General features: G+C 46.0%; 1 protein-coding gene across 3 annotated transcripts in view; it reads left to right on the top strand.

Annotated features, from left to right (window-relative positions):
* The window catches only part of MCTP1 (multiple C2 and transmembrane domain containing 1), a 497,445-nt gene that overhangs the window by 205,788 nt on the left and 267,305 nt on the right, over nt 1-24,352 (top strand). For 2 of the 3 annotated variants that reach the window (XM_065406109.1, XM_065406107.1), the window contains exons 4-5: nt 22,163-22,183; nt 23,803-23,819. The exons of the other annotated variant lie outside the window; for it this stretch is intronic. In XM_065406109.1, coding sequence (XP_065262181.1) covers nt 22,163-22,183; nt 23,803-23,819 — 38 coding nt within the window. The remainder of the gene's footprint in view (nt 1-22,162; nt 22,184-23,802; nt 23,820-24,352) is intronic. 3 annotated transcript variants of the gene reach the window in all.

Genomic DNA, 24,352 nt, shown 5'->3' with positions numbered 1-24,352 from the left:
CCAGGTCACCCTCAGCAGCGAGATATTGTCCAGGACGAACTCCTGTGGAAAATGTTGGGACAGTGTTCAGTGTAGGAACCCCCTGAAGCTATTGGCTCTCCCCAAGGCACAGAAACCCAGAGGACAGTGCAGCCCTGAAACAATCAGTCCCCCTTACTCACCATTTTGAGGCTCCCGTGGGATATGTGTGCTCTGTTTCGGACGGGAAAATTATGCTATTCTGTAGACCCTGTGTGTTTTCTACTCCTTAAGTGCGGGGGGAATCATTACTCTGTCTGGTATAAACAATGCTGCCTCTGTTAAATGTTGCATTTTGCCTATACAGCTGCATCAACCTTGAGACCTCAGCCATCCCTCTTATCACCTGCTCAGAGACTGCAAAGACTCAGGAAGAGACCGCGAAAAAGCAAAGAAGACATGCTGCAAGAAGTGATGCGGCAATCTATTGAAGAGAATGAGAAAGCACAGAACTGGAGGGAGAGAGAAAGCAGGATCCGCCAGGAAAATGCAGCGCACGTCGGCAAAGCACCACGCACCGGCAGCAAAGCACTGATAGGCTCATAAGCATCCTGGAGCGCCAAGCAGATGCTATCCAGGAGCTGGTAGCCATGCAGAAAGAGGAGCAGTACCCCAAAAGCAAACGCCACCCCCCCCCACAGCCCTTGTCCCAAAACTCTTTCCGTTGTGCCCCACTGTCACCTCCAACCCACTTTCCCCAACTTCCGTGTTCTTCACGCCACCCGCTGCCTCCAACACCAGTATCTTCACCACCCAGCCCTGAAAACCACGACCCTTACCCTCTGCACTCAACCCCCATCACCATGCAGTATAGCTGTCCTGAAGTGCAGCACTCACTGCACAGCACACCAGACAGAACATACGCGAATCTGTGATTGTACTGTTCCCCACTCCACCCCCTTGTTTCTTTTCAATAAATGGATTTTTTGGTTTTGAAAACATTCTTTATTATTGCATAAAGTAAAAGACTCCTTAGCCCAGGAAATAAACAGGCACTGCAAGTCTGCTTAGCAAACACTGATTCCTAAAGATTGGAACTACTGCACTTCACTCCCGTGCAGGGCACCAGATATCACTGCTGGTTTTCAGCCTCAAATTGCTCCCTCAAGGCATCCCTAATCCTTGCAGCCCCGCGCTGGGCCCCTGTAATAGCCCTGCTCTCTGGCTGTGCAAATTCAGCCTCCAGGTGTTGAACCTCAGAGGTTCATGCCTGAGTGAAGCTTTCACCCTTCCCTTCACAAATATTATGGAGGGCACAGCACGCGGATATAACCGCAGGGATGCTGTTTTCGGCCAAGTCCAGCTTCCCATACAGAGATCGCCAGCAGGCCTTTAAACGGCCAAAGGCACACTCCATAGTCATTCAGCACCGGCTCAGCCTGTAGTTGAACCGTTCCTTGCTGCTGTCAAGGCTCCTTGTGTAGGGTTTCATGAGCCATGGCATTAACGGGTAAGCGGGATCTCCAAGGATCACAATGGGCATTTCAACTTCCCCTACCGTGATCTTCCGCTCTGGGAAAAAAGTCCCGGCCTGCATCTTCCTGAACAGCCAAGTGTTCCGAAAGATGCGTGAATCATGCACCTTTCCGGGCCAGCCTGTGTTAATGTCAATGAAATGCCCACGGTGATCCACAAGCGCCTGGAGAACCATAGAGAAATACCCCTTCCGATTAACGTACTCGGATCCTAGGTGGGGTGGTGCCAGAATAGGAATGTGCGTCCCATCTATCGCCCCTCCACAGTTAGGGAACCCCATTTGTGCAAAGCCATCCACTATTTCCTGCACGTTACCCAGAGTCACGGTTCTTCTGAGTAGGATGCGATTAATGGCCTTGCAAACTTTCATCAACACGATTCCAATGGTCGACTTTCCCACTCCAAACTGGTTTGCGACCGACCGGTAGCTGTCTGGAGTTGCCAACTTCCAGGTTGCAATAGCCCCCCGCTTCTCCACTGGCAAGGCAGCTCTCAATCTCGTGTCCTTGCGCCGCAGGGTGGGGGTAAGCTCCTCACACAGTCCCATGAAAGTGGCTTTTCTCATCCGAAAGTTCTGCAGCCACTGCTCATCATCCCAGACTTCCATGACTATGTGATCCCACCACTCAGTGCTTGTTTCCCGAGCCCAAAAGTGGCGTTCCACGGTGCTGAGCATGTCCATGAATGCCACAAGCAATTTCAAGTATCAGAGGGGTAGCCGTGTTAGTCTGAATCTGTAAAAAGCAAAAAACCCACGAAAGCTTATGCTCCCAATACTTCTGTTAGTCTTAAAGGTGCCACAGGACCCTCTGTTGCTTTTTACAAGCAATTTCGTGTCATACGCGTTACGCGGCTCGATAGCATCGTCGGACTCCTCACCCTCACTCTCACTGTCACTTTGGAACATAAGGAATAGTTCGACAACCAAACGTGACGTGCTGGCAAGACTCGTCAGCATACGCCTCAGCAGTTCGGACTCCATTTCCCGCAGACAGATCGCGCTGCACAGAAACCGTTGAAAGATGGCGCCAAAGGTGGACGGAAACAAAGGGATTTCTGGGATGCGAAGCGATGCATCACGGGGCATTGGGACAGGACCCAGAATCCCCCACACCCACGCCCCCTTCCCACAACCCACGGCGCCAGAATGGGAAAAGGTGCTCTGTGGGATAGCTGCCCATAATGCACCGCTCCCAATAGTGCTGCAATTGCCACAAATGTGGCCACGACAGTGCGCTGGGCAGCTGTCAGTGTGGACAGACTGCAGCGCTTTCCCTACTCAGCTGCACGAAGTCAGGTTTAACTGACAGCGCTGTACATCTGCAAGTGTAGCCAAGGCCAAAGAGGGATTTCTTCAGGGCTGTATGGGGTACAAATACCTCCCTCTTCTGGTGAGCAGGAAGGGCTGTGCCTTCCTGTCCTCTCCACCTGACCTGGTTCAGCTGCTTCTTGCTCTTCCCTGTGCCATCCCTATAAACCTTCCCCCTCCTACTCCTCTTCCCACATTGTAGGGCAACCCCTTAAAAGGGGCAATAAATAATCCCTTTTCTTCTAGCCAGACAGACAAAACACCCAGAGCATCAAGCTTCTGGGACCAGTGAGCACACTTCCTGACCTCTAATCTTGCTAAAACTGGTATGAATATAAAGAAACAAAGCAAAAACAATTACCAGAGATGTTGATGTGGCAAATTTGAATTTTAACAAGAGTTTAAAGCCATATTGACGAAATGTAAACTGAAGCCTTCCCTTAAGGACAAGTTTTTATGTTTAGTCAATTTATCTCCAGACCAAGGGACCTGATTTTCAATACGTGTTTTACTTAAATCACCTCTAAATCATGACCCTACAGTTCCATTATTACAGACAAAACAAGAAATAAATTCACTACCCAAGGTTCTTATAATGAATCAATGCACTTTCAATCTGGCAGTGTTTACAATTTTGCACTTTTAGTTAAAACCTAAAATGAAGATATTGGCTACAGTTTTACTATCCATTACACTTTTTCCAAATAATTCTTTGTGATGCAGGGTTAGCTTTGGAGAGTAGGGAAGAGCATGGAGGGACACTACCAAGTTTAAAATGGGGGGGGGGGGAAGCCACCACATTTTATCACAAAATCTTTACATTTTTAAACTGTACATTTGGCTGGATATTTAAACAAAGATAAAAGTATAACTTAAATTGGGCCCCTGATTCTGCAAATGTTTACACATGTCAACAGGACCAGGTGTTGGAAGGTACTCTGACTGAAAGCTTTTGCAGGATTAGCTTATCAGTAATTTTAATTTTCCTAAAATATTAATATTTATAACTGCTGCTTTACAACATTAGCATAAGGAAGGAAGGAAGAAAGTTTTACTCTCAAATATGCTTGCAACTTCCAAAATCAATGAGAACTACATGAATAATATACCCCATCTCTCTCAAATTCACTTTCTCAATTCTTTTTCCTTCTGACACTACAAAAAATTCAAATGTTTATTATAAAAGAATGTAATCTAATTTCATTTTTCTAGACTGCAGACAGCTATTTCAGCTGTTTACACACACAAAGGTAGTTTTCCTTTGGCACAGGCACCTAATATAACGAAAGCCTGATTTGGAAGATGAAGGAGCAAAGGGGAGCATGAGCAGGCCCCAAATCTCTATTATATCTAGCTTTTAAAACCAAACACTTCTTGAGACAGGCATAGATGGCCTGTGGCTGAGACTGCAGCTCTGCTGAAGTGCAGACAGTTTAATACATAAATTGATTTCTTCACTACCCATAAACAGCCCATTATAACTACTTATATGCTGTTCCATGCAGGCCAACAAGTGGGCAGAGGATAGTTACAGAGGCCAACAGCTGTCATATTAAGTAATTTTATTAACCCAACAGAAAATTAATTGTAAAGTATCAGCATTTTTTCAATTGGGTAATTTTTCTTCCACTGTTTTGATAGAAACATCTTCAATGTTGAAAATTGTTGAGATTACTGGGAGACCTTAAATATTCAGAAATTAATGTTCCCCTAGCCATATTCGAGTCACTTCTACACTCAGCTATACAGAACATTTACTTTCTCAACTCCAGGCATGTGCAATGTCTCTTACATAAGAGATTTCAAACTTCCTTATTCTTTTTAATATAGCTTCCTTTTGTATTATCTTTAGACCTCCTATGGGTCTATCATCAGAAGGGCAGCTTTCCACTTTCAGCAATTAAGCTATATCTGTTTGGATGAGTTCTACAAACTAGTGAGATTCATATTTAAATATTCTATCTGCTTGTCAACCTTAATCATTTGGGATAACAACAATGTAATCATCAAAATGTTAGCTCTGTGTCGCACCCATCTTGTCTGGAACAGAAAGTAAATTACTGCTCTTTCAAAACTCTATAGCAAATTAAGTTTAGCTATTTATTTCAAGAGGGTAGTCCAAAGTTAACATGCATCTTTTTATCTGCTGGCCCTGACAGATGTATTGGAACAGCCTGTTCTACATCCATATTTCAAGTAGGTGCTTTACATCTTTATTTTCTTGGCTATTCCTGACAACCTAAGGAATGTTTTTTCTTTTATATACTAATATCTCTATGATAAAATTATGCATGATTTTGACAGGCATTTTTTCAAAGCCTGGCTGCAATTTACATATCTATTTCTGTTTACACCGGCTTTCCCTTTATACTACATTATTTTTCATCTATTACAATTTACACAAGCTCACATAAAGGTGGCAAATTGTGGTCATGATCCTGCAAATGTAATAATCATCCCCTTGGTCATCACAAGGAATTGAACCTGAAACCTCAGAGTTCAGAGCATAACCTTCTATAGCTCAAGCTAAATGACTTTTTAAAGAAGTAAAAATAGCAGAGTTGCTTATGTGGATCAGGCACATAGGAGCTCATGTCATATAGATTGAATGGTGGGCTTCACAGTTATGCATGTGCTTAAATTGACAGATGTGGGTAACTCAACTGAAGCCAGTGAAGCTACTCACATGCATATAATTATGTGCATGTTTGCAGGATGCCTAAGCAACTAAAGAGAACAAACCTGCTAATTACATTACTCAGCAAGACCCAAAAGGGTATCTGAGTTGTGATTCTGGCACGTCCAGCATGAGGATGAAGGCAGAGTTCTAAAACTTGCGAAGACTCAACAAAACTTTAGTATATAAAACATTGTATTGTAATAGGTGAACACTGTTAAATATTATTTCAGGTCAAAAGGAGGAAAAAAGGTTAACCTACTTTGGTATTTTCCTATTCTCTTCATCAACTCCAAACTCACCTGGAGTGAAGCTCACTCCATTATATTTCCATCACCATTCTCACAGATAATGCAGTTTTAAATTTTTCTTTTTGAATTCTGTACTAGGTGTGATTCTACATTTTGTTCAAATCAATGGATTTATACAAATGTAAAACGGGTAGAAAAATTGCAAATTAGGCCTGGCCCAACAACTTTTCATTGTGTATCACTCCTGATGTTGCAGTCTTGTTAGGCAGCATGCAGGGCATTTGAACGCAACCTGGACAAAGTGTGGTGCAGAGCCATGTCCCAGTGGTAGTTTCAAAATTGCTATCATCTTTATTCTCACATCTGATATGAGTCTCTCAGCAGTGCCACAAAGAGGCACTTCTATATGGAACATGGGCCACCTCTCTTTCTCAGATCCCAGCAACACAAGTGAATCAAGAGAAAAACAGAACTTCTGAATAAGCAATACAATAAATTATAATTGATAATCATTCCTTTAAATGATTAAAAATATAAAATGACATTAAGAATTTGTGTTTTATGGACACCAGTTAGTGGAATCATAATGATATTTGTTGTGATCCTGTTTGGCAAATAAAAATTAACTATATCTGTGGTGGTTTTCCCAGATAGCTCCACCACAATTATTGACCTGTCAGACAACACGATTCCTCAATGTTATTTTATATCTGCATTTATGTAGATACAAAATTGGCGCATCTAACTGTTAAGATTGTTATAAGTTTTACTACTAGAAAACAATTTCCATAATCTAAAATTAAATATAAAAAAGAGTGTCTTAGAAATCTGTCAGAAGGAATACCAGGTGGCTATATAGATTTAGTGTAGCTAAAGACATTTTTCATGCTTCAAAGTTTAAAATCCTGTTGTGCTGAGTACCCTTTCCTCTACTGTACCTCTTGCTGTAAGCCTTAAAACTGTTGCTAGAAAATAATGGAAAGCAAGTTATTTTGTTAATAGCCCTACACAGAGCAGTGACCATTTATACCAAAGTAATATAATAATAGTTTTTGGTATGAAGCTGCTTTGGCTCCAGTTATCTGTTTCCTCACTGATCTTGAGGGACTTAAGCAAGACATACTTGTCCTGAGCTTCAATTTAAACCAGAAATGACTAAAATACATCTTTGACTGGATCTATGAATAAATCTATGACTGGGTTTGGACAGTACTTGCTTTTTAGGCAAAACAATGAATGATGCAATCTGAAGCTGGTATTGCGTCATACATGATATGAATTGCATCATGTTATTCCTAGAAGTCATGGATGATGCAATCATAACGAAACTTACATCACTCTGCTGAACAAATTGCCCTATATCACCTCTAGAACTCATACAGCGTCGTGCTCTCTTATTTGTCAGTGTTTGATTTTGCGAAGGGACACATTTCTGTTTAGCCAAAGTGAGCAGAGATACCTCGTACTTGTGTGAACAGTGCAGATAACTTCTGCTATGTTTGTGGTGAAGTGACTTTTGCATCACAAAATTGGAGATCAGGACAAGAGGTGGGCCCCACACATATGCTGCAACACTTGTGCAACAAATCTTCACCAGTGGTTGAACAGGAAAAGGAAATCTATGCCTTTTGCAGTGCCAATGATTTGGAGAGAGCCAACAGATCATACCAGCAATTGTTACTTCTGCATGGTGCCTCCAGTTGGGAAAGGTGTGTCAAAGAAGAAAAAGTGGACTGTGCATTATCCAAACACTCCATCAGCTATATGCCCAGTACCCCACGGAGAAGGACTGCCGGTTCCTGATGCACCAGAATCATTCTCACTTGAGTCAGACAAGGAAGAGGAAGAGGAAGAGGATGAAACTTCTGGTCCTGAACCATCAATGTCACAGGACCCACATTTTCTCCCATCCTTCTCCTCTGAACCACACCTCATAACACAAGGTGAACTGAATGACCTTGTCAGGGATTTGGAACTACCCAAGAGTAAGGCAGAGCTGTTGGGCTCCAGACTACAGCAGTGGAATCTCCTGGCAGGTGATGTTAGGGTTTCCATGTTCCGTGACCATCAAAAGGATCTTGTCCCATTCTTCTTCATGGAAGGTGATCTTGTAGCCTGCAACAACATCGATGGTGTGATGGCAGCCCTCAACATCGTTCACGATCCAGATGAGTGGAGACTGTTCATTGATTCATCGAAGTCGAGTCTTAAAGCTGTTTTACTGCATAATGGCAATGTTTTGCCATCAATTCCAGTTGGTCATGCAGTCCATATGAAGGAAACCTATGACAACATGAAACAACTTTTGAGGTGCATAAACTATGACCAACATCAGTGGCAGCTTTGTGGCGATTTGAAAGTTGTTGCTCTCTTGCTTGGTCTGCAGACTGGATACACAAAGTACTGCTGTTTTCTCTGTGAATGGGATAGTCGTGCAAGAGATTCCCACTACATCAAGAAAGATTGGCCACTCCAACAGTCATTGGAGCCTGGGAGGAAAAGTGTTCAGCATCCACCACTTGTTGAATCAAGGAAGATTTTGTTACCACCCTTACACATCAAACTGGGTCTGATGAAGAACTTTGTCAAGGCCATTGACAAAACACAAGCAGCTTTCAAGTACCTCCGTGGAAAATTTCCAAGGTTAAGTGAAGCTAAGATAAAGGAAGGTGTCTTTGTTGGACCTCAGATTCGTGAACTTCTTCGAGATGATGCATTTGACCATGCACTGCGTGGCAAGGAAAAGACGGCATGGAAAGCCTTCCAGTTAGTGGCAATAATTTTTCTCGGACACAACAAGGCAGACAACTACAGGTTGTTGGTGGAAAACCTCCTCAAGGCATACAAAAGCCCTTGGTTGCAACATGTCACTAAAGATACATTTTTTGCACTCTCAACTAGATTTTTTTCCACCGAACTGCGGAGCAGTGAGCGACGAGCATGGCGAGCGATTTCACCAGGACATTGCAACAATGGAGAAATGCTATCAGGGCAAATGGAGCCCATCAATGCTTGCAGACTATTGCTGGACAGTGACAAGAGATGCTCCATTTAATGAATACAAGAGACAAGCCAAGAAGCGCCGAGTAGACACTGAATAGGACTAAACTATGTACATAATAGTTTTTTGTCTTTTGTTTCATAATAAATTTTATTTATATAACTCTTTTGCTGATTTTTAAAGTGTTACATAAACAGGACAGGTGAAATATTATCATGTAAAGCAACCATAAACACATGAAAAGACCTAGGTTTACAATTTATGATTAAAACGCTACTATCTACACAATATACATAGACATAAAATGTAAAAACTTAAATATCTTAGAAACAGTAGCCAATCAGTTGTTTTAATTGTCATATTTGAATTCAGCACATCAAAATACATAATAAATAGCATATTTTATCTCTGAAGCAGACGACTTCTCAAAAATTGTAGACCAGTGTTATCTGTTGTGGCAGAGCTCCTTCTCTACCTTAGTGGGTTCCACACTGCCTGTTAGTGGTGGGCTGGGGGATTCCTCTCTCGTTGGGAATTTCCCCATGCCCCTCGGTTTACTGTCCCCACCTTGTCTGAGTAGGGGTTCCTCCCGGCCTCCCTGACAGGGGAGGGGGAGGAGAGCTTCTTAGGCATTGGCTACACTTGCAAGCTAGAGCTCATTAAATTAGCCCGGGAGCCCTAACTCCTGAGGTGTCCACGCTGGCAAGGCACTTAGAGCACCTGGACTCTGCAGCTGGAGCGCTCCTGGTAATCCACCTCCATGAGAAGAATAGAGCTTGCTGTGCTCGGGATGGAACGCCGGGGTGTCAGTGTGGACAACGTGTTGCATTACTGCGCTGTGATTGGCCTCCGTAAACGTCCGATAATCACATGAAGTCAAGTGGCCACTCTGGTCATTGTTTTGAACTCGGCTGCAGGCATGCAGATATCCCCTTTCAAAGCTCCGTTTCTGACAGCCTGCATGCTTATCTGCTCCGGGACACAAAGCAAACCATTACTGTGGAATGCTCCTGCTGCAGAGGCAGGGGTGTGTGTGTGTGTGTGTGAGAGAGGTGCAGGGGGTGGGGGCTGATGTCAAGTTTCCCCCTTCCTCCTGCCATTGTCTGAACTTACAAGATAGCATGCTGACACACTGCCCCCCAAAACACACTGTCTCTCCCCCCATATACACACAACACACTCCCTCATTTGAAAAGCAGCTGGCAATCTAATAGGATGCCCATGGAACAATGGGATTGGGGAAACCTGCATCATGTGATGCTGTGCCTGCCCCATTAGGCATTGCAAACCCTTTTCAAAGCATGCTGCAGCTACTTGCACACTGCGATAGCTACCACAATGCACTGCTCTCTGTGGTGTTGCAAGAGCTGCTAATGTGGACATGCTTCACAGTCACGAGCACAATGTGAACACACAGCAGCACTTTCCCTGCTGCTGTCTCTGAGGGCTGGTTTAACTCCCGGCGCTCTACATCTTCAAGTGTAGCCATGCCCTTAGTCTCTGGTAGCTCCTCCGGGCACAGTAGCGGCAGGCCAGACACCCAGTTCAGTCTCTCCCCTCTGGTGGGGTCTCTTCCTTCAAACCTTTGAGGCCCAGAAGGGCTGTACGCCCTGTTGTGCAGGGTTTCCCCTGCTCTTCACCTCTGTACCTGTGAGGTCTCCCTCCTGGCGTTTGTCAGCGTCTGCACCGTCCGGCTCACCAATAGCATGCCTGCTCCCCTACAGCTCCTATTGCGTGCACCTATCTGACTGGAGAGGAGGCTTTTAACAGGTTCTGGCAGGCCCTTGATTTGCAGGATTAAACCCAGAGTTCCATGGCAAAACACCCCAGCTATATAGTTGTAAATTCCCATTTGAGTCCATGCATTTTGCAATGTCATCCTGTAATCATTAGTCCTTAAGTGGTGTTATCATTTGATGGTTATTGTCAGGCTTCCCATCATTATCTCCCATTTGTTGTCTTGCCTTCAGGGGTGCCTGCCTCGCCTCTGAGATGTCAATGCTGCTAACACGTTTAGCATCGGATACAATAGATGTTTTCTGATTGTCTCCTGGTCTTTCCAAGTCTCTCACTTTTTCTTGACCATCTGGACATTTGTGATGGCTTTCACACCTTATCTTTTCCTGATGCATGCATTCCTCATTCACACAAACAATCTCTTACAGAAACCTTCAAAGGTATACAGACAGCAGCATTTTGTATTCAGCAGAATACATTGTAAATCAAGCCTTGCTAAATCTTATAACTAAAACAATTCACATTGGGGCTTCAGGCTCTCAACATCCTTCTAATCTCCTTAACATAGATACAATACAAGATCCTGTCTCTTACTTACTAAAACCTTAAAACAAAGAAATGTATATTTAACTAGAGTGCCTAATTTGCAATACATATAGGAAACCATAGTAGACATTATAACTTATCCTAAAACAAAAGGGTGACCATACTCAGTCATAAGGATTGTTCTGGTCTGTCATTCCTTTCTGCTATTCAAAGAGGGTGGCTGACAGGATAAAATCAAATCATACATTAATTCTCATAGTACAATTATAAAATCCTGCTCCTACAAGAGGCAATTAAATACCCGGGGATAAAAATATAAAGAAATGTTGAAAAACTTGCAAAAATGAATTTGGAACCCACCCTTCTACAGCTAGCAGAAGACACCAGGTAGTGACAAGCACTTTCTCTGAGCTTGGAGGGTGGAATTAACAATGCCTAGATGAGCTTCATTTTGAGTGAGCTACTTTATTAAATCTTTTAACATAGGATAGTTAAATGACAAGCTCATTAAGATCTGAGGATGGACTACAAGCTGTCAGGAACAGTATCCCTGATGAGGCCACAGCACGCCTGGTGGCTGAGCTTTGTGACTTTGTCCTCACCCACAACCACTTCAGATTTGGGGACAACTTATAGCTTCAAGTCAGTGGCACTGCTATGGGTACCCGCATGGCCCCACAATATGCCAACATTTTTATGGCCGACTTAGAACAACGCTTCCTCAGCTCTCGTCCCCTAGTGCCCCTCCTCTACTTGCGCTACATTGATGACATCTTCATCATATGGACCCACGGAAAGGAGGCCCTTGAAGAATTCCACCTGGACTTCAACAATTTCCACCCCACCATCAACCTCAGCCTGGACCAGTCCACACAAGAGATCCACTTCCTGGACACTACAGTGCAAATAAGTGATGGTCACATAAACACCACCCTATACCGGAAACCTACTGACCACTATACGTACCCACATGCCTCCAGCTTCCATCCAAGACACATCACACGATCCATTGTCTACAGCCAAGCCCTAAGATACAACCGAATTTGCTCCAACCCCTCAGACAGAGACAAACACCTACAAGATCTTTATCAAGGATTCGTAAAACTACAATACCCACCTGGGGAAGTGAGGAAACAGATTGACAGAGCAAGACGGGTACCCAGAAATCACCTACTACAGGACAGGCCCCACAAGGACAATAACAGAACACCACTGGCCATCACATACAGCCCCCAGCTAAAACCTCTCCAGCGCATTATCCACGATCTACAACCTATCCTGGAAAATGATCCCTCACTCTCACAGACCTTGGGAGGCAGGCCAGTCCTCGCTTACAGACAACCCCCCAACCTGAAGCAAATACTCACCAGCAACTACACACCACACCACAGAAACACCAACCCAGGAACCAATCCCTGTAGCAAACCTCGTTGCCTACTCTGTCCCCATATCTACTCTGGCGACACCATCAGAGGACCCAACCACATCAGCCACACCATCAAGGGCTCATTCACCTGCACATCCACTAATGTTATATATGCCATCATGTGCCAGCAATGCCCCTCTGCCATGTACATTGGCCAAACCGGACAGTCCCTCCGCAAAAGAATAAATGGACACAAATCGGACATCAGGAATGGTAACATACAAAAGCCAGTAAGTGAACACTTCAATCTCCCTGGTCATTCTATTACAGATTTAAAAGTCACTATCATTGAACAAAAAAACGTCAGAAACAGACTTCAAAGAGAAACAGCAGAACTAAAATTCATTTGCAAATTTAACACCATTAATCTGGGTTTGAATAGGGACTGGGAGTGGCTGGCTCATTACAGAAGCAGCTTTTCCTCTCCTGGAATTGACACCTCCTCATCTATTATTGGGAGTGGACTACATCCACCCTGATTGAATTGGCCCTGTCAACACTGGTTCTCCACTTGCGAAGTAACTCCCTGCTCTCCATGTGTCAGTATATAATGCCTGCATCTGTAACTTTCACTCTATGCATCCGAAGAAGTGAGGTTTTTACCCACGAAAGCTTATGCCCAAATAAATCTGTTAGTCTTTAAGGTGCCACCAGACTCCTTGTTGTTTTTGTAAGATCTGGATGTGAGCCGGGGGCATAGTACACAATGGCTACCCTGAAGAGACAAAAACAAACAAACAAAACCCTCATGTCAGTAAACAGTGTAGCAGAGAAACTGATCAGACAGCTACAGACAAAGAAACAATCTTTTTACATCAAGTAGAACGTATGCACACATGCGTTATGACTTCCTGGATTACCTAGTAAAACTGAAAGTTAAGTAGAAAACACCAGTGAGTGGTTTGCCAGGGCAAAATGCCACCCCACATCCATAAGCTAGGGAAGGGATCATAGTTAAAATAATTTGTGCTTTTTTATTAGTATTTCATATCAGAATTGCAGTGAGCTAGAAAAACTGTGATTAACCACTTAGGTTTTATTCTCTATAAAATACTTGTTTGGAAATAGTGTATGTTTATGTAAGCTTGAATTGTTAAATATAGTTCTGATCGCCATCAAGTGCTATTTGATAGCTGACATTAATGCCTACTTAAAAGTTTCCAGGCAGCATATCTCTCTTCCCCCCCCAACCGCCCCCCCCCCAAAAGTGAAATGGGGCAAGCCAGGGTATAAGGGCCTGGGTGTACAGATAACCCCAGATAATTGGCAGTTTCTTGGGTTCATCCCAAAGGATGAAAACCAGCAAAGGAGACATACAAATTTACATAAGAGTTTGCATCTATCCAAATTTCATCTGTTGATAACTCCAACTTTTGGAAGTGTGAGGGTATATAGATAATTCTAGAAGTCCCTCCAGTTTGTACTTTTTTAAATCTGTGTTTCAAGAGGTTTTTTTTGCCCTACATTCAATTCAAACTGATTCTAGCACCTTTTCTTTCCTTTTGGACAGCTGTATTTTGAATTAATAGAAACTAATGCCAAATACCTTCATGGCTTCTGTACTTTATACCACCTTACTAATGATGATATTGTCAAACACTCCATTTTGCTTCGTTTGAAATCATTCCTGCATTGTTTGTTTTCAGCTCAGAAAATCATACTAACATGATGGAACTAAAAAAAGCTACACTGAGCCATCTAGGATGAAATCCTGGCCGCACTAAAGTTCAGAGGTAAAACTCCCATTGACTTCAGTGGAGTCAGGACTTCACCCTGATCATCTAAGGCCTGGTCTACACTACACCTTTAATTCGGATTTAGTGGCTTTAATTTGAATTAACTCTGGAACCGTCCACACAACGAAGCCATTTAATTCGAATTAAAGGGCCCTTTAATTCGATTTCTGTACTCCACCCCGACGAGCGGAGTAGCGCCAAAATCGAATTTGTCAATTCGAATTAGCGTTAGTGTGGCCGCAATTCGATGTTATTGGCCTCCAGGAGCTATCCCACAGTGCACCATTGTGACCGCTCTGGCCAGCAATCTGAACTCGCATGCACTGGCCAGGTGGACAGGAAAAGCCCCGGGAACATTTGAATTTCATTTCCTGTTTGCACAGCGTGGAGAGCACAGGTGACCACAGAGAGCTCATCAGCACAGGTAACCATGCAGGCTGATAATCGAAAAAGAGCACCAGCATGGACCGTACAGGAGGTACTGGATTTGATCTCTATATGGGGAGAGGATTCAGTGCTAGCTGAACTGCGTTCGAAAAGACGAAATGCCAAAACTTATGAAAAAATTTCCAAGGGCATGATGGAGAGAGGCCACAATAGGGACACAGATCAGTGCCGCGTGAAAGTCAAGGAGCTCAGACAAGCCTATCAAAAAGCAAAGGAGGCAAACGGTCGCTCCGGGTCAGAGCCGCGGACATGCCGCTTCTACGCTGAGCTAAATGCATTTCTAGGGGGGGCCGCCACCACTACCCCACCTCTGACTGTGGATTCCGAGCTGGGGATAATCTCATCAGGGACACCTGATGATTCCGCGGAAGGGGAAGAGGAGGAGGAGGAGGACGAGCTGGCAGAGAGCACCCAGCTCTCCGTTCTCCCCAACAGCCAGGAACTGTTTCTCACCCTGACTGAAGTACCCTCCCAAGCCTCCCAAGCCAGCACCCAAGACCATGACCCCATGGAAGGGACCTCAGGTGAGTTTACCTTTTAAAATATAAAACATGGTTTAAAAGCAAGCATTTTTAATGATTAATTTGCCCTGAGCACTTGGGATGCATTCGCAGCCAGTACAGCTACTGGAAAAGTCTGTTAACATGTCTGGGGATGGAGCGGAAATCCTCCAGGGACATCTCCATGAAGCTCTCCTGGAGGTACTCCAAAAGCCTTGCCACAAGGTTTCTGGGCAGTGCAGCCTTATTCCGTCCTCCATGGTAGGACACTTGACCACGCCATGCTAGTAGCAAGTAATCTGGTATCATTGCCTGACAGAGCCTGGCAGCGTATGGTCCCGGTGTTTGCTGGCATTCAAGCAACATCCGTTCTTTATCTTGCTGTGTAATCCTCAGGAGAGTGATATCGCTTAGGGTAACCTGGTTGAAATAAGGGAATTTAATTAAGGGGACTGAGGTGGCCGTTCCTACTGGGCTGTTTGCCTGTGGCTGAAAAGAAATCCTTCCCTGCATTTAGCCAAGTGCAAGGGGGGGGGGAGGATTGGCCCAGAGCTTTTCGCGTTTTGCTAGCAGGGATCTTCCCTGATACCAGCCAGGCGGTGGGGGGAGGGATAAAGCACTCATCCCAGAGAATTCATGGCGGGTGTGGGGGGGGGGGGGGGTTAGTTTGGTTCCTGCAGGGATCTTCCCTGATACCAGCCACGCGGTGGGGGGAGGGATAAAGCACTCATCCCAGAGAATTCATGGCGGGTGGGGGGGGGGGGGGGTTAGTTTGGTTCCTGCAGGGATCTTCCCTGATACCAGCCACGCGGTGGGGGGAGGGATAAAGCACTCATCCCAGAGAATTCATGGCGGGTGGTGGGGGGGGGGGGGGTTAGTTTGGTTCCTGCAGGGATCTTCCCTGATACCAGCCAGGCGGTGGGGGGAGGGATAAAGCACTCATCCCAGAGAATTCATGGCGGGTGGGGGGGGGGGGGGTTAGTTTGGTTCCTGCAGGGATCTTCCCTGATACCAGCCACGCGGTGGGGGGAGGGATAAAGCACTCATCCCAGAGAATTCATGGCGGGTGGGGGGGGGGTGTTAGTTTGGTTCCAGCAGGGATGTTCCCTGATACCAGCCACGCGGTGGGGGGAGGGATAAAGCACTCATCCCAGAGAATTCATGGCGGGTGGGGGGGGGGGGTGTTAGTTTGGTTCCTGCAGGGATCTTCCCTGATACCAGCCAGGCGGTGGGGGGAGGGATAAAGCACTCATCCCAGAGAATTGGATGGGGGGGGGGGTGTTAACCTTCAGCAGCAGAAAACAAGCTAACAGGAAAACTGCAGCACAACGGGCTTTGCTTGGTATGTGGGAAAGCAGGGCGCAGAAGCCTAAAGACAGTGGCTTACCATGGCAGCATGCAAGGTGAATTCTGTTGCCCCGACCTGCGTCTGTGATCTCTAGCAGCAAAGCCACAGGCACTCAATATTAAGAGGCAAAATGCGACCTTGCACAGAAATCACATGTGCTATGTAATGTGAATAGTATACACCGTGAAAGAGTATAAGCATTGTTCTGAAAAATGTATCTTTTAAAAAAATTCTCTCCTTTTTTCACTCCCTCCAGCAGGTGCAAATGTTTCAAGCCTCCCTCCTCCTTCCCGAAGGCTATCCCAGATAAGGCGTCGTAAAAAAAAAACGAGAGAAGAGATGTTTTCCGAAATCATGCAATCCACCAGGAATGAAAGAGCTCATCTGAATGAGTGGAAGGAGACGGTTTGCAAGTATAGGAAAGAAGCCAGTGACCGTGAGGACAGGAGGGACCAACGTGAGGACATGAGGGACCAACGTGAGGACATGAGGGACCAACGTGAGGACAGAAGGGACCAACGTGAGGAGAGGAGAGACGCTCGAGATGAGAGGTGGCGGCAGGAAGATCAGAGGAGTCGGGAAGCAACGCTGGGGCTGCTGCGTGAGCAAACAGACATGCTCCGGCGTCTGGTGGAGCTTCAGGAACGGCTGCTGGAGAACCGAGTGCCGCTACAGCCCCTGTATAACCCCCCTACCTCCTCACCATGTTCCATAGCCTCCACACCCAGACGTGTAAGAACACGGGGGGGGAGGCTCCATACACCCTCCCATTCCACCCCAGTGGACAGCCCAAGCAAAAGGCTGCCATTTTTTTAACCTTTTTTTACTGGGCTTTTCCTTCCCGCTGATCCTCCTCCCAAACCCCACTCAGGTTCTGTGCCGCTACAGCCCCTGTATAACCCCCCTACCTCCTCACCATTTTCCATAGCCTCCCCACCCAGATGTGTAAGAACACGGGGGGGGAGGCTCCGTACACCCTCCCATTCCACCCCAGTGGACAGCCCAAGCAAAAGGCTGCCATTTTCTTAATCTTTTTTTACTGGGCTTTTCCTTCCCGCTGATCCTCCTCCCAAACCCCACTCAGGTTCTCTCCCTCTTTTTATAATCAATTCATAAAGAATAAATGATTTTTAAACAATGGTGACTTTATTTCCTTTGAAAGCAAGCTGGGGGAAGGGGGAGGGTGGGTTCCTTACAGAGAATGAGTCAATAAAGGGGGCGGGTTTTCAGGAAGGATAAACAAACATAAATTTCACACTGTAGCCTGGCCAGTCATGAAACTGGTTTTCAAAGCTTCCCTAATGCGCAGCGCTTCATCGTGTGCTCTTCTAATCGCCCTGGTGTCTGGCTGCGAGTAATCAGCAGCCAGGCGATTTGCCTCAGCCTCCCACCCTGCCATAAAGGTCTCCCCCTTGCTCTCACAGAGATTGTGAAGCACACAGCAAGCAGTAATAACAATGGGGATATTGGTTTGGCTGAGGTCTGAGCGAGTCAATAAGGATCGCCAGCGACCTTTTAAACGGCCAAATGCACATTCTACCACCATTCTGCACTTGCTCAGCCTGTAGTTGAACAACTCCTGACTCCTGTCCAGGCTGCCTGTGTATGGCTTCATGAGCCATGGCATTAAGGGGTAGGCTGGGTCCCCAAGAATAACAATTGGCATTTCAACATCCCCCACGGTTATTTTCTGGTCCGGAAAGTAAGTCCCTTGCTGCAGCCGTTTAAACAGATTGGTGTTCCTGAAGACGCGAGCGTCATGAACCCTTCCCGGCCAGCCCACATGGATGTTGGTGAAACGTCCCTTGTGATCCACAAGTGCTTGCAGCACCATTGAGAAGTACCCCTTGCGGTTTATGTACTGGGTACCCTGGTGCTCCGGTGCCAAGATAGGAATATGGGTTCCATCTATTGCCCCACCACAGTTAGGGAATCCCATTGCAGCAAAGCCATCCACTATGACCTGCACATTTCCCAGAGTCACTACCTTTCGTAGCAGCACCTCCGTGATTGCTTTGGCTACTTGCATCACAGCAGCCCCCACAGTAGATTTGCCCACTCCAAATTGATTCCCGACTGACCGGTAGCTGTCTGGTGTTGCAAGCTTCCACAGGGCTATCGCCACTCGCTTCTCAACTGTGAGGGCTGCTCTCATCTTGGTATTCTGGCGCTTCAGGGCAGGGGAAAGCAAGTCACAAAGTTCCATGAAAGTGCCCTTACGCATGCGAAAGTTTCTCAGCCACTGGGAATCGTCCCACACCTGCAACACTATGCGGTCCCACCAGTCTGTGCTTGTTTCCCGGGCCCAGAATCGGCGTTCAAAGCCTATAACCTGGCCCATTAACATCATAATCTCCAAAGCACCGGGGCCCGCGGTCTCAGAGAATTCTGTGTCCGTGTCCATGTCCTCATCACGCTGGTCGCTGCGCTGCAATCGCCGCCTCCTCCTCCTCCTCCTCGCCTCTTGTTTCTGGTCCTGTGTAAGCATAAACTCCACGAGAAAGCGCGAGGTGTTTATAATGTTCAAGACTGCGTTCTGGAGCACAACGGGATCCATGCTTGATGCAGAATGGAGTCTGCAGAGTTCACTCAGGAAAAAAGGCGCGAAATGGTTGTCTGCCGTTGCTTTCAGGGAGGGAGGGGGAGGCTGTACCCAGAACTACCTGCGACAATGTTTTTTGCCCCATCATGCACTGGGGTCTCAACCCAGAATTCCAAGGGGGGTGGAGACTGCGGGAACTATGGGATAGCTATGTAAAAGCTACCCACAATGCAACGCTCTGGAAATCGATGCTACTATGGTAGCTTGGACGCACACCACCGAATTAATGGTGCCTAGTGTGGCCGAATACATTCGAATTTATAAAATCGGTTTCCTAAATTCGAATTATATAAATTCGAATTAATCCTGTAGTGTAGACATACCCTAAGGTCTGAGATTTTAGTTTACTAGAAGAGCTCAAAATTCTTCACAGGTTTCTGGTGAAACAGATTCAGAATGCTTGCTCCTACCTCCTCAGATAAAAACCTAAGTAATGCCTGGTGCTCATTGTTTATTATTATTGTGTTGAAGTGTCTTACTTTGAGATTTCTCCCAAATGTCTCCGTGTGAAGCTGTCAGCACTTAGAATGCTGCCTGAACCTTTTAATGAATGCTCAAGGGGTCCTTTCAATTGATAGTGATGAAACTTCATTGTTATGTAGTGTCTCTTAAGCACTGTGACTATGATACAGATATTTTCCTGTTAGTGGCAGATCTCTCATTCACTGAGACAAATGGACACAAACTAGGTATTTTGCCTTTTAGCGCTGCACTGTGGGCTGGTCTAGTCAGGGTTGCGGTGTTTTTTGTTTTTGTTTGTTTTTGTACCTATTTAACTATCTGTTTGGAAACTGATGTCATTAAATTGTTGCAGCCTTTTAATGTGGATGCGGTCATATTAGCACCTTTATACCATTGTAACTGTATTTTGATATAACTGTCAGTTTCTAAAAAGATGTACTTTAATCAGTACAATAACTGTTTTAGATTACATCAGAAGAGAATAAATCGCTCTAAGAACTGTGCAGTGAGGTTTATTGTGATTTTCACTGGTAAAGGAGTCTATCATCAGGGCCGCACTTATTCTGTGATTCTGCATTTGTGGAACTGGCTGCAGAATCCACCTTTTGCTGCAGAAATGTGCAGGAAAATCTAAGCTTTCATATTTTTTTTAAAGAGGTTTTCTGCAAAACATAATTTTTTTTTCAAATTTAAAACTAGTATAATCTGATACAGAATGGTCTTTCTGAAACACTAATAGATGTGTGAATTGCCCTCATTAACCTAAGTGTTAACTATGAAACTTAGTGATAACCTTAACTATTTATTATCCAACTATTTAACTGTTGATCATTTTAGTAAAACTTTCAGCAAATGTGTTTTTCTGTTGTCCTTGAGTACAGTGGAAGATATTGGGACAGTGGGCTGTGGGGCTGCTTTTTGCTCTCTGTGGTTTCTGGGACTGGGAAGTAAGTGCAAGCTTCCTACACAATTTTTTTCTAACTAAAAGTCATTTGTTTGTTTTCTAAAACAATAAAGATTATTGTAGCACAGCTTCTTAGAATAAGAGCTGTTGATTGGTATTGTTAGAGGGATAGGGCATCATCTGCTGAAACAATGTGACTTTGTTATACATAAATTATAAAACATTTTCTTGATAATTGAAACAGAAGATGGAAGTTTGAGGGAGGATAACAAATATGACTGCTTTCAGGCTGTGGAATTCATTAAAGAAACTAATTAAATGTGTTATGAAGTTGTTTTTGTTGGCACAGAGAGAGAAGTACATTATCTTGTTTGAGGCAGTTTTTTGTAAATCTACTTGGCAGATGAAGAAGAATTTTCAAAGGTACATCCATCAGGAGTTTCCAGAGTACAGTATGTTTAAAATGGCATAACATGTAAATCACTTCCTCCTAAAATGACAATCATTAGTCCATAAAGACATGGCTTGCCTGAAAAGTTTACAATCTAAGGCCCCAGTCCTGCAATTTGTTGAGCATGGGTGGACTGCTATGCCCATGAAGACTCTCACTGACTTCAGTGGGGCTTTGCACAATTGCAACAGTTGATTTTTATGCAACACATTTCAGGTGTGGGGCTTAAATTCTGGCATGACACAGCAAATGAGAATAGTAAACAAAATATGGGAAAGGAGAGAGGTAGGACAAGAGTTGAAATAATAGGATTTTGTGGTGACTTATTTAAAGTGTGTTCCTTGTTGGTTCTTTCTTTCTTTTTTAATTTTCTTTTTATACATTTTATTATCTCACTCTGTATAGGTCATGTTGAAGAAGTGGGGTTTTAGAAGGGGTTTGAATGAGAAAAGGGTGGTGGCTTGGTAAACTGTTTCTAGTTTTAGAGGGCATTCCAGGAATGGGGGCATGTGGCTGAGCCTTATCTGGTTGCTGTAGTAATGTTGCTGTTGACTTGGTTTCCCTTGCTGGTAAGTTGGGTTAGTACTTCAGCTGAAACAAAAAATAAAATAAAATGGAGCACTGCATGCTGAAATGTCTCACATACCAATTACAATTGTTAATATTATCCATACATCTGAGTATTTGGGTTGCAGGAGGAAGTTCTGGCCGGGGATCAAAAGTGATTAGTGTAATGTGGAAAATAAACACTTTTGAAGCTCTTACTTTTCACTCAAAAATAGAAACCAATATTTACTACAGACACCCAATTAAAATATGGCAGGTTGTCTCGAGAGTTAACCATCAGTTATGTTTTAATTTTGATGGTTTGTTTTTAAGATTTTTTTCAGAGCACAGTTAAACATGGTTTTACACAGTTATTTTAATTCTTTCTTAACCACAACATCCTTCCTGAACATTTTAACAAAACAAAGTCCCACTCAGTGTTGTATATTGACAGAGAGGGCCTGATTCTCCGTGCACTCAGATTTAGACTGTGACTTTTTTTGCATGTAAAGGCTTAGGCCTATTTGATAATTACCTTCTCTTATTGGACTACACTTTGTTCTGCTGGGTCAGCCCACTCCCTGGGATTAATTTTAGGGTTACCATATTTTAATTAAAAAAAAGGACACTCCACGGGGCCCCGGCCCCGCCCCAACTCCACCCCCAGCCCCACCCCCTGCTCCTCCCCCTCCCCTGCTTCCCGCGAATCAAATGTTCGCGGGAAGCCTGAAACAGGGAGGCAGCAGGTAAGCTGGGGCTGGGGCGGTGGCGGGTGCGAGGAGGCGCCGCCCAGTCCGGCCCTCCCCGGCCGAGTGGCTCCCTCCGGCGGCCGGCCGGCCCCAGCCAAGAGGCTCTGGCCCCGGCGTCTCCGGCCTGGCTCGGCTCGGGCCCTGGGGCGCCGGTCCTAGTTCCAGCTGAGCACCCCAGCCCCGGCCGAGCACCCCCGGCCCTAGTGACTTCAGCTCGGCTCGGGCCCCGGGGCATTGGCCCCGGCCCCAGCCGAGCAGCTCCGGCTGGCGGCCGAGCACCTCCCGCCCCAGTCCCAGTGGCTCGGGCCCAGCTTGGCTCGGGCCCTGGTTCCGGCTGAGCGGCTCGGGGCCCGGCCCTGGTCGAGCGGCTTGGGGCCCGGCACCGGCCCTGGTCGAGCGGCGCCAGCCCCAGCGGCTCCGGCTCCGGCCCCAGCGGCTCCAGCCCGGACCCAAGCCCCAAGCCCCCTCCCTATTTTCCCGGACATGTCCGGCTTTTTGGCAATTCCCCCCCCCGGACAGGGATTTGAGGACCAAAAATCCGGACATATCCGGGAAAATCCGGACGTATGGTAACCCTAGTTAATTTGATTGAGCTTTCTCAAGGAATCCAGGGAAGCTATTTGTCAGTTTAGGTAGCTTCTTTAACTGAGCCTTCGTAGGACAACATAATAACCCTTGCAGACTCTTTCTTCAAAGTCTGTGCAAGAATAGCAATCCTTTCCCCAAACTAGTCTCTTACACCTGTAGTTCCGGTAACCAGATTTGCTGGCTTTTGCCTCAGCCTCAGCAATACAGAATTCCCAGCCAGTCTCCCCTTTTGTCTATTTGGTTTTCTGGAGCAATTCCTCTCAACAGTAACTTCAGTAGCAGTCCACTGAGACACTGCCTCTGACCCCTCAATTTCCTGGAGGGTATTGCATTTCCTCCTCCCTCAGCCATATCTTGCTGATCTATCTATATAAGGGTCTGCTAATTAAGGTCCACCTCTTTCTCAGGTGCCATGGGGTGTGACTAATTAGACAGCCAGGCCAGCTCCCAGGCCTCTGACCTTAAGAGAGGGGTATCACTTATTCCTTCATAGTGCCACAGACCTGCATCTGAGCCTGCTTCAATGGAGCTGTGCTGACTTGCACCAGCTGAGGACCTGGCTCACTATGTCAGCTACTACTGATACATACACGTAGATATGTGTATGTGTAAGCGGGGGAATGGTCCCGCTATTGTGGGGAACTTTCCTGGCTTCTGCACTACCCCGGTGAAGTGGGCTAGCGAAAGGATCTGAGTCCTCGCTCCCACTCCCTTTACCCAGAGGCCTCACTGCCCTTGAGGACTCCCCTTCCACTCTCCTGTCTGGCAGAGTCCTCGTAATCCCAACAAGGCTGGGCCCAGGATTCCTGGGGGGCTCAACCCCCAACCCTGCTGTGGTCACCTAGGACAGGGGCTAGGGTGTCCCCACTCCGGGGTACCCTCTCTGCACTGGGCACCTCCCTGACCCACTGATTATTCCATACAATTTAAAGCAAATACAAGTTGTTTAATTAACAATTAATCTAAAGAAAAGAACAAGGAAAAATGGGAAAGGTTAAAGGAAAACACATCACCCTGCTTTGTGGCAGGGAACATCACAAACAGTGTCTCTGGACATCAGGGCACTTCGCAGTCTGTTCCTTGTAGGTCCCAGATTTCCGTCTCAGGCCCTGGCTGTGCTGCAGGTATGCTGCGGGTTGGACACTTGCAATGGTGGTGGCCACACACCTCCGGGCTTTGAGTGGTGGGACCCTTCTTCCCAGCGTCAGCCCCCCGTCAGGTTAAGGTCCCCCTCCTGGTCTGGCCTGCAAGGGCCCTTGGCTAGGGGTGTCTTTCTGTGCTGGGCCCTTTGCCCAAGGTCCCCCCTTGGCTGACCCCACTTGCTCACCACACCTGGCTCTGTGGCTGCAGCTCTGCTCCCAGCACAGGATCTGCTCTCCCTGGGCTGCGTCTCTGGCTCTGTGGCTGCGGCTCTGCTCCCAGCACACGATCTGCTCTCCCTGGGCTGCGTCTCTGGCTCTGTGGCTGCGGCTCTGCTCCCAGCACAGGATCTGCTCTCCCTGGGCTGCGTCTCTGGCTCTGTGGCTGCAGCTCTGCTCCCAGCACAGGATCTGCTCTCCCTGGGCTGCGTCTCTGGCT

Source organism: Emys orbicularis, chromosome 6, assembly GCF_028017835.1.
Source record: "Emys orbicularis isolate rEmyOrb1 chromosome 6, rEmyOrb1.hap1, whole genome shotgun sequence".
Taxonomy (NCBI): Eukaryota; Metazoa; Chordata; order Testudines; family Emydidae; genus Emys; species Emys orbicularis.
The sequence above is the reverse complement of the archived record's forward strand: the minus strand, read 5'-3'. Positions and strand labels throughout refer to the sequence as shown.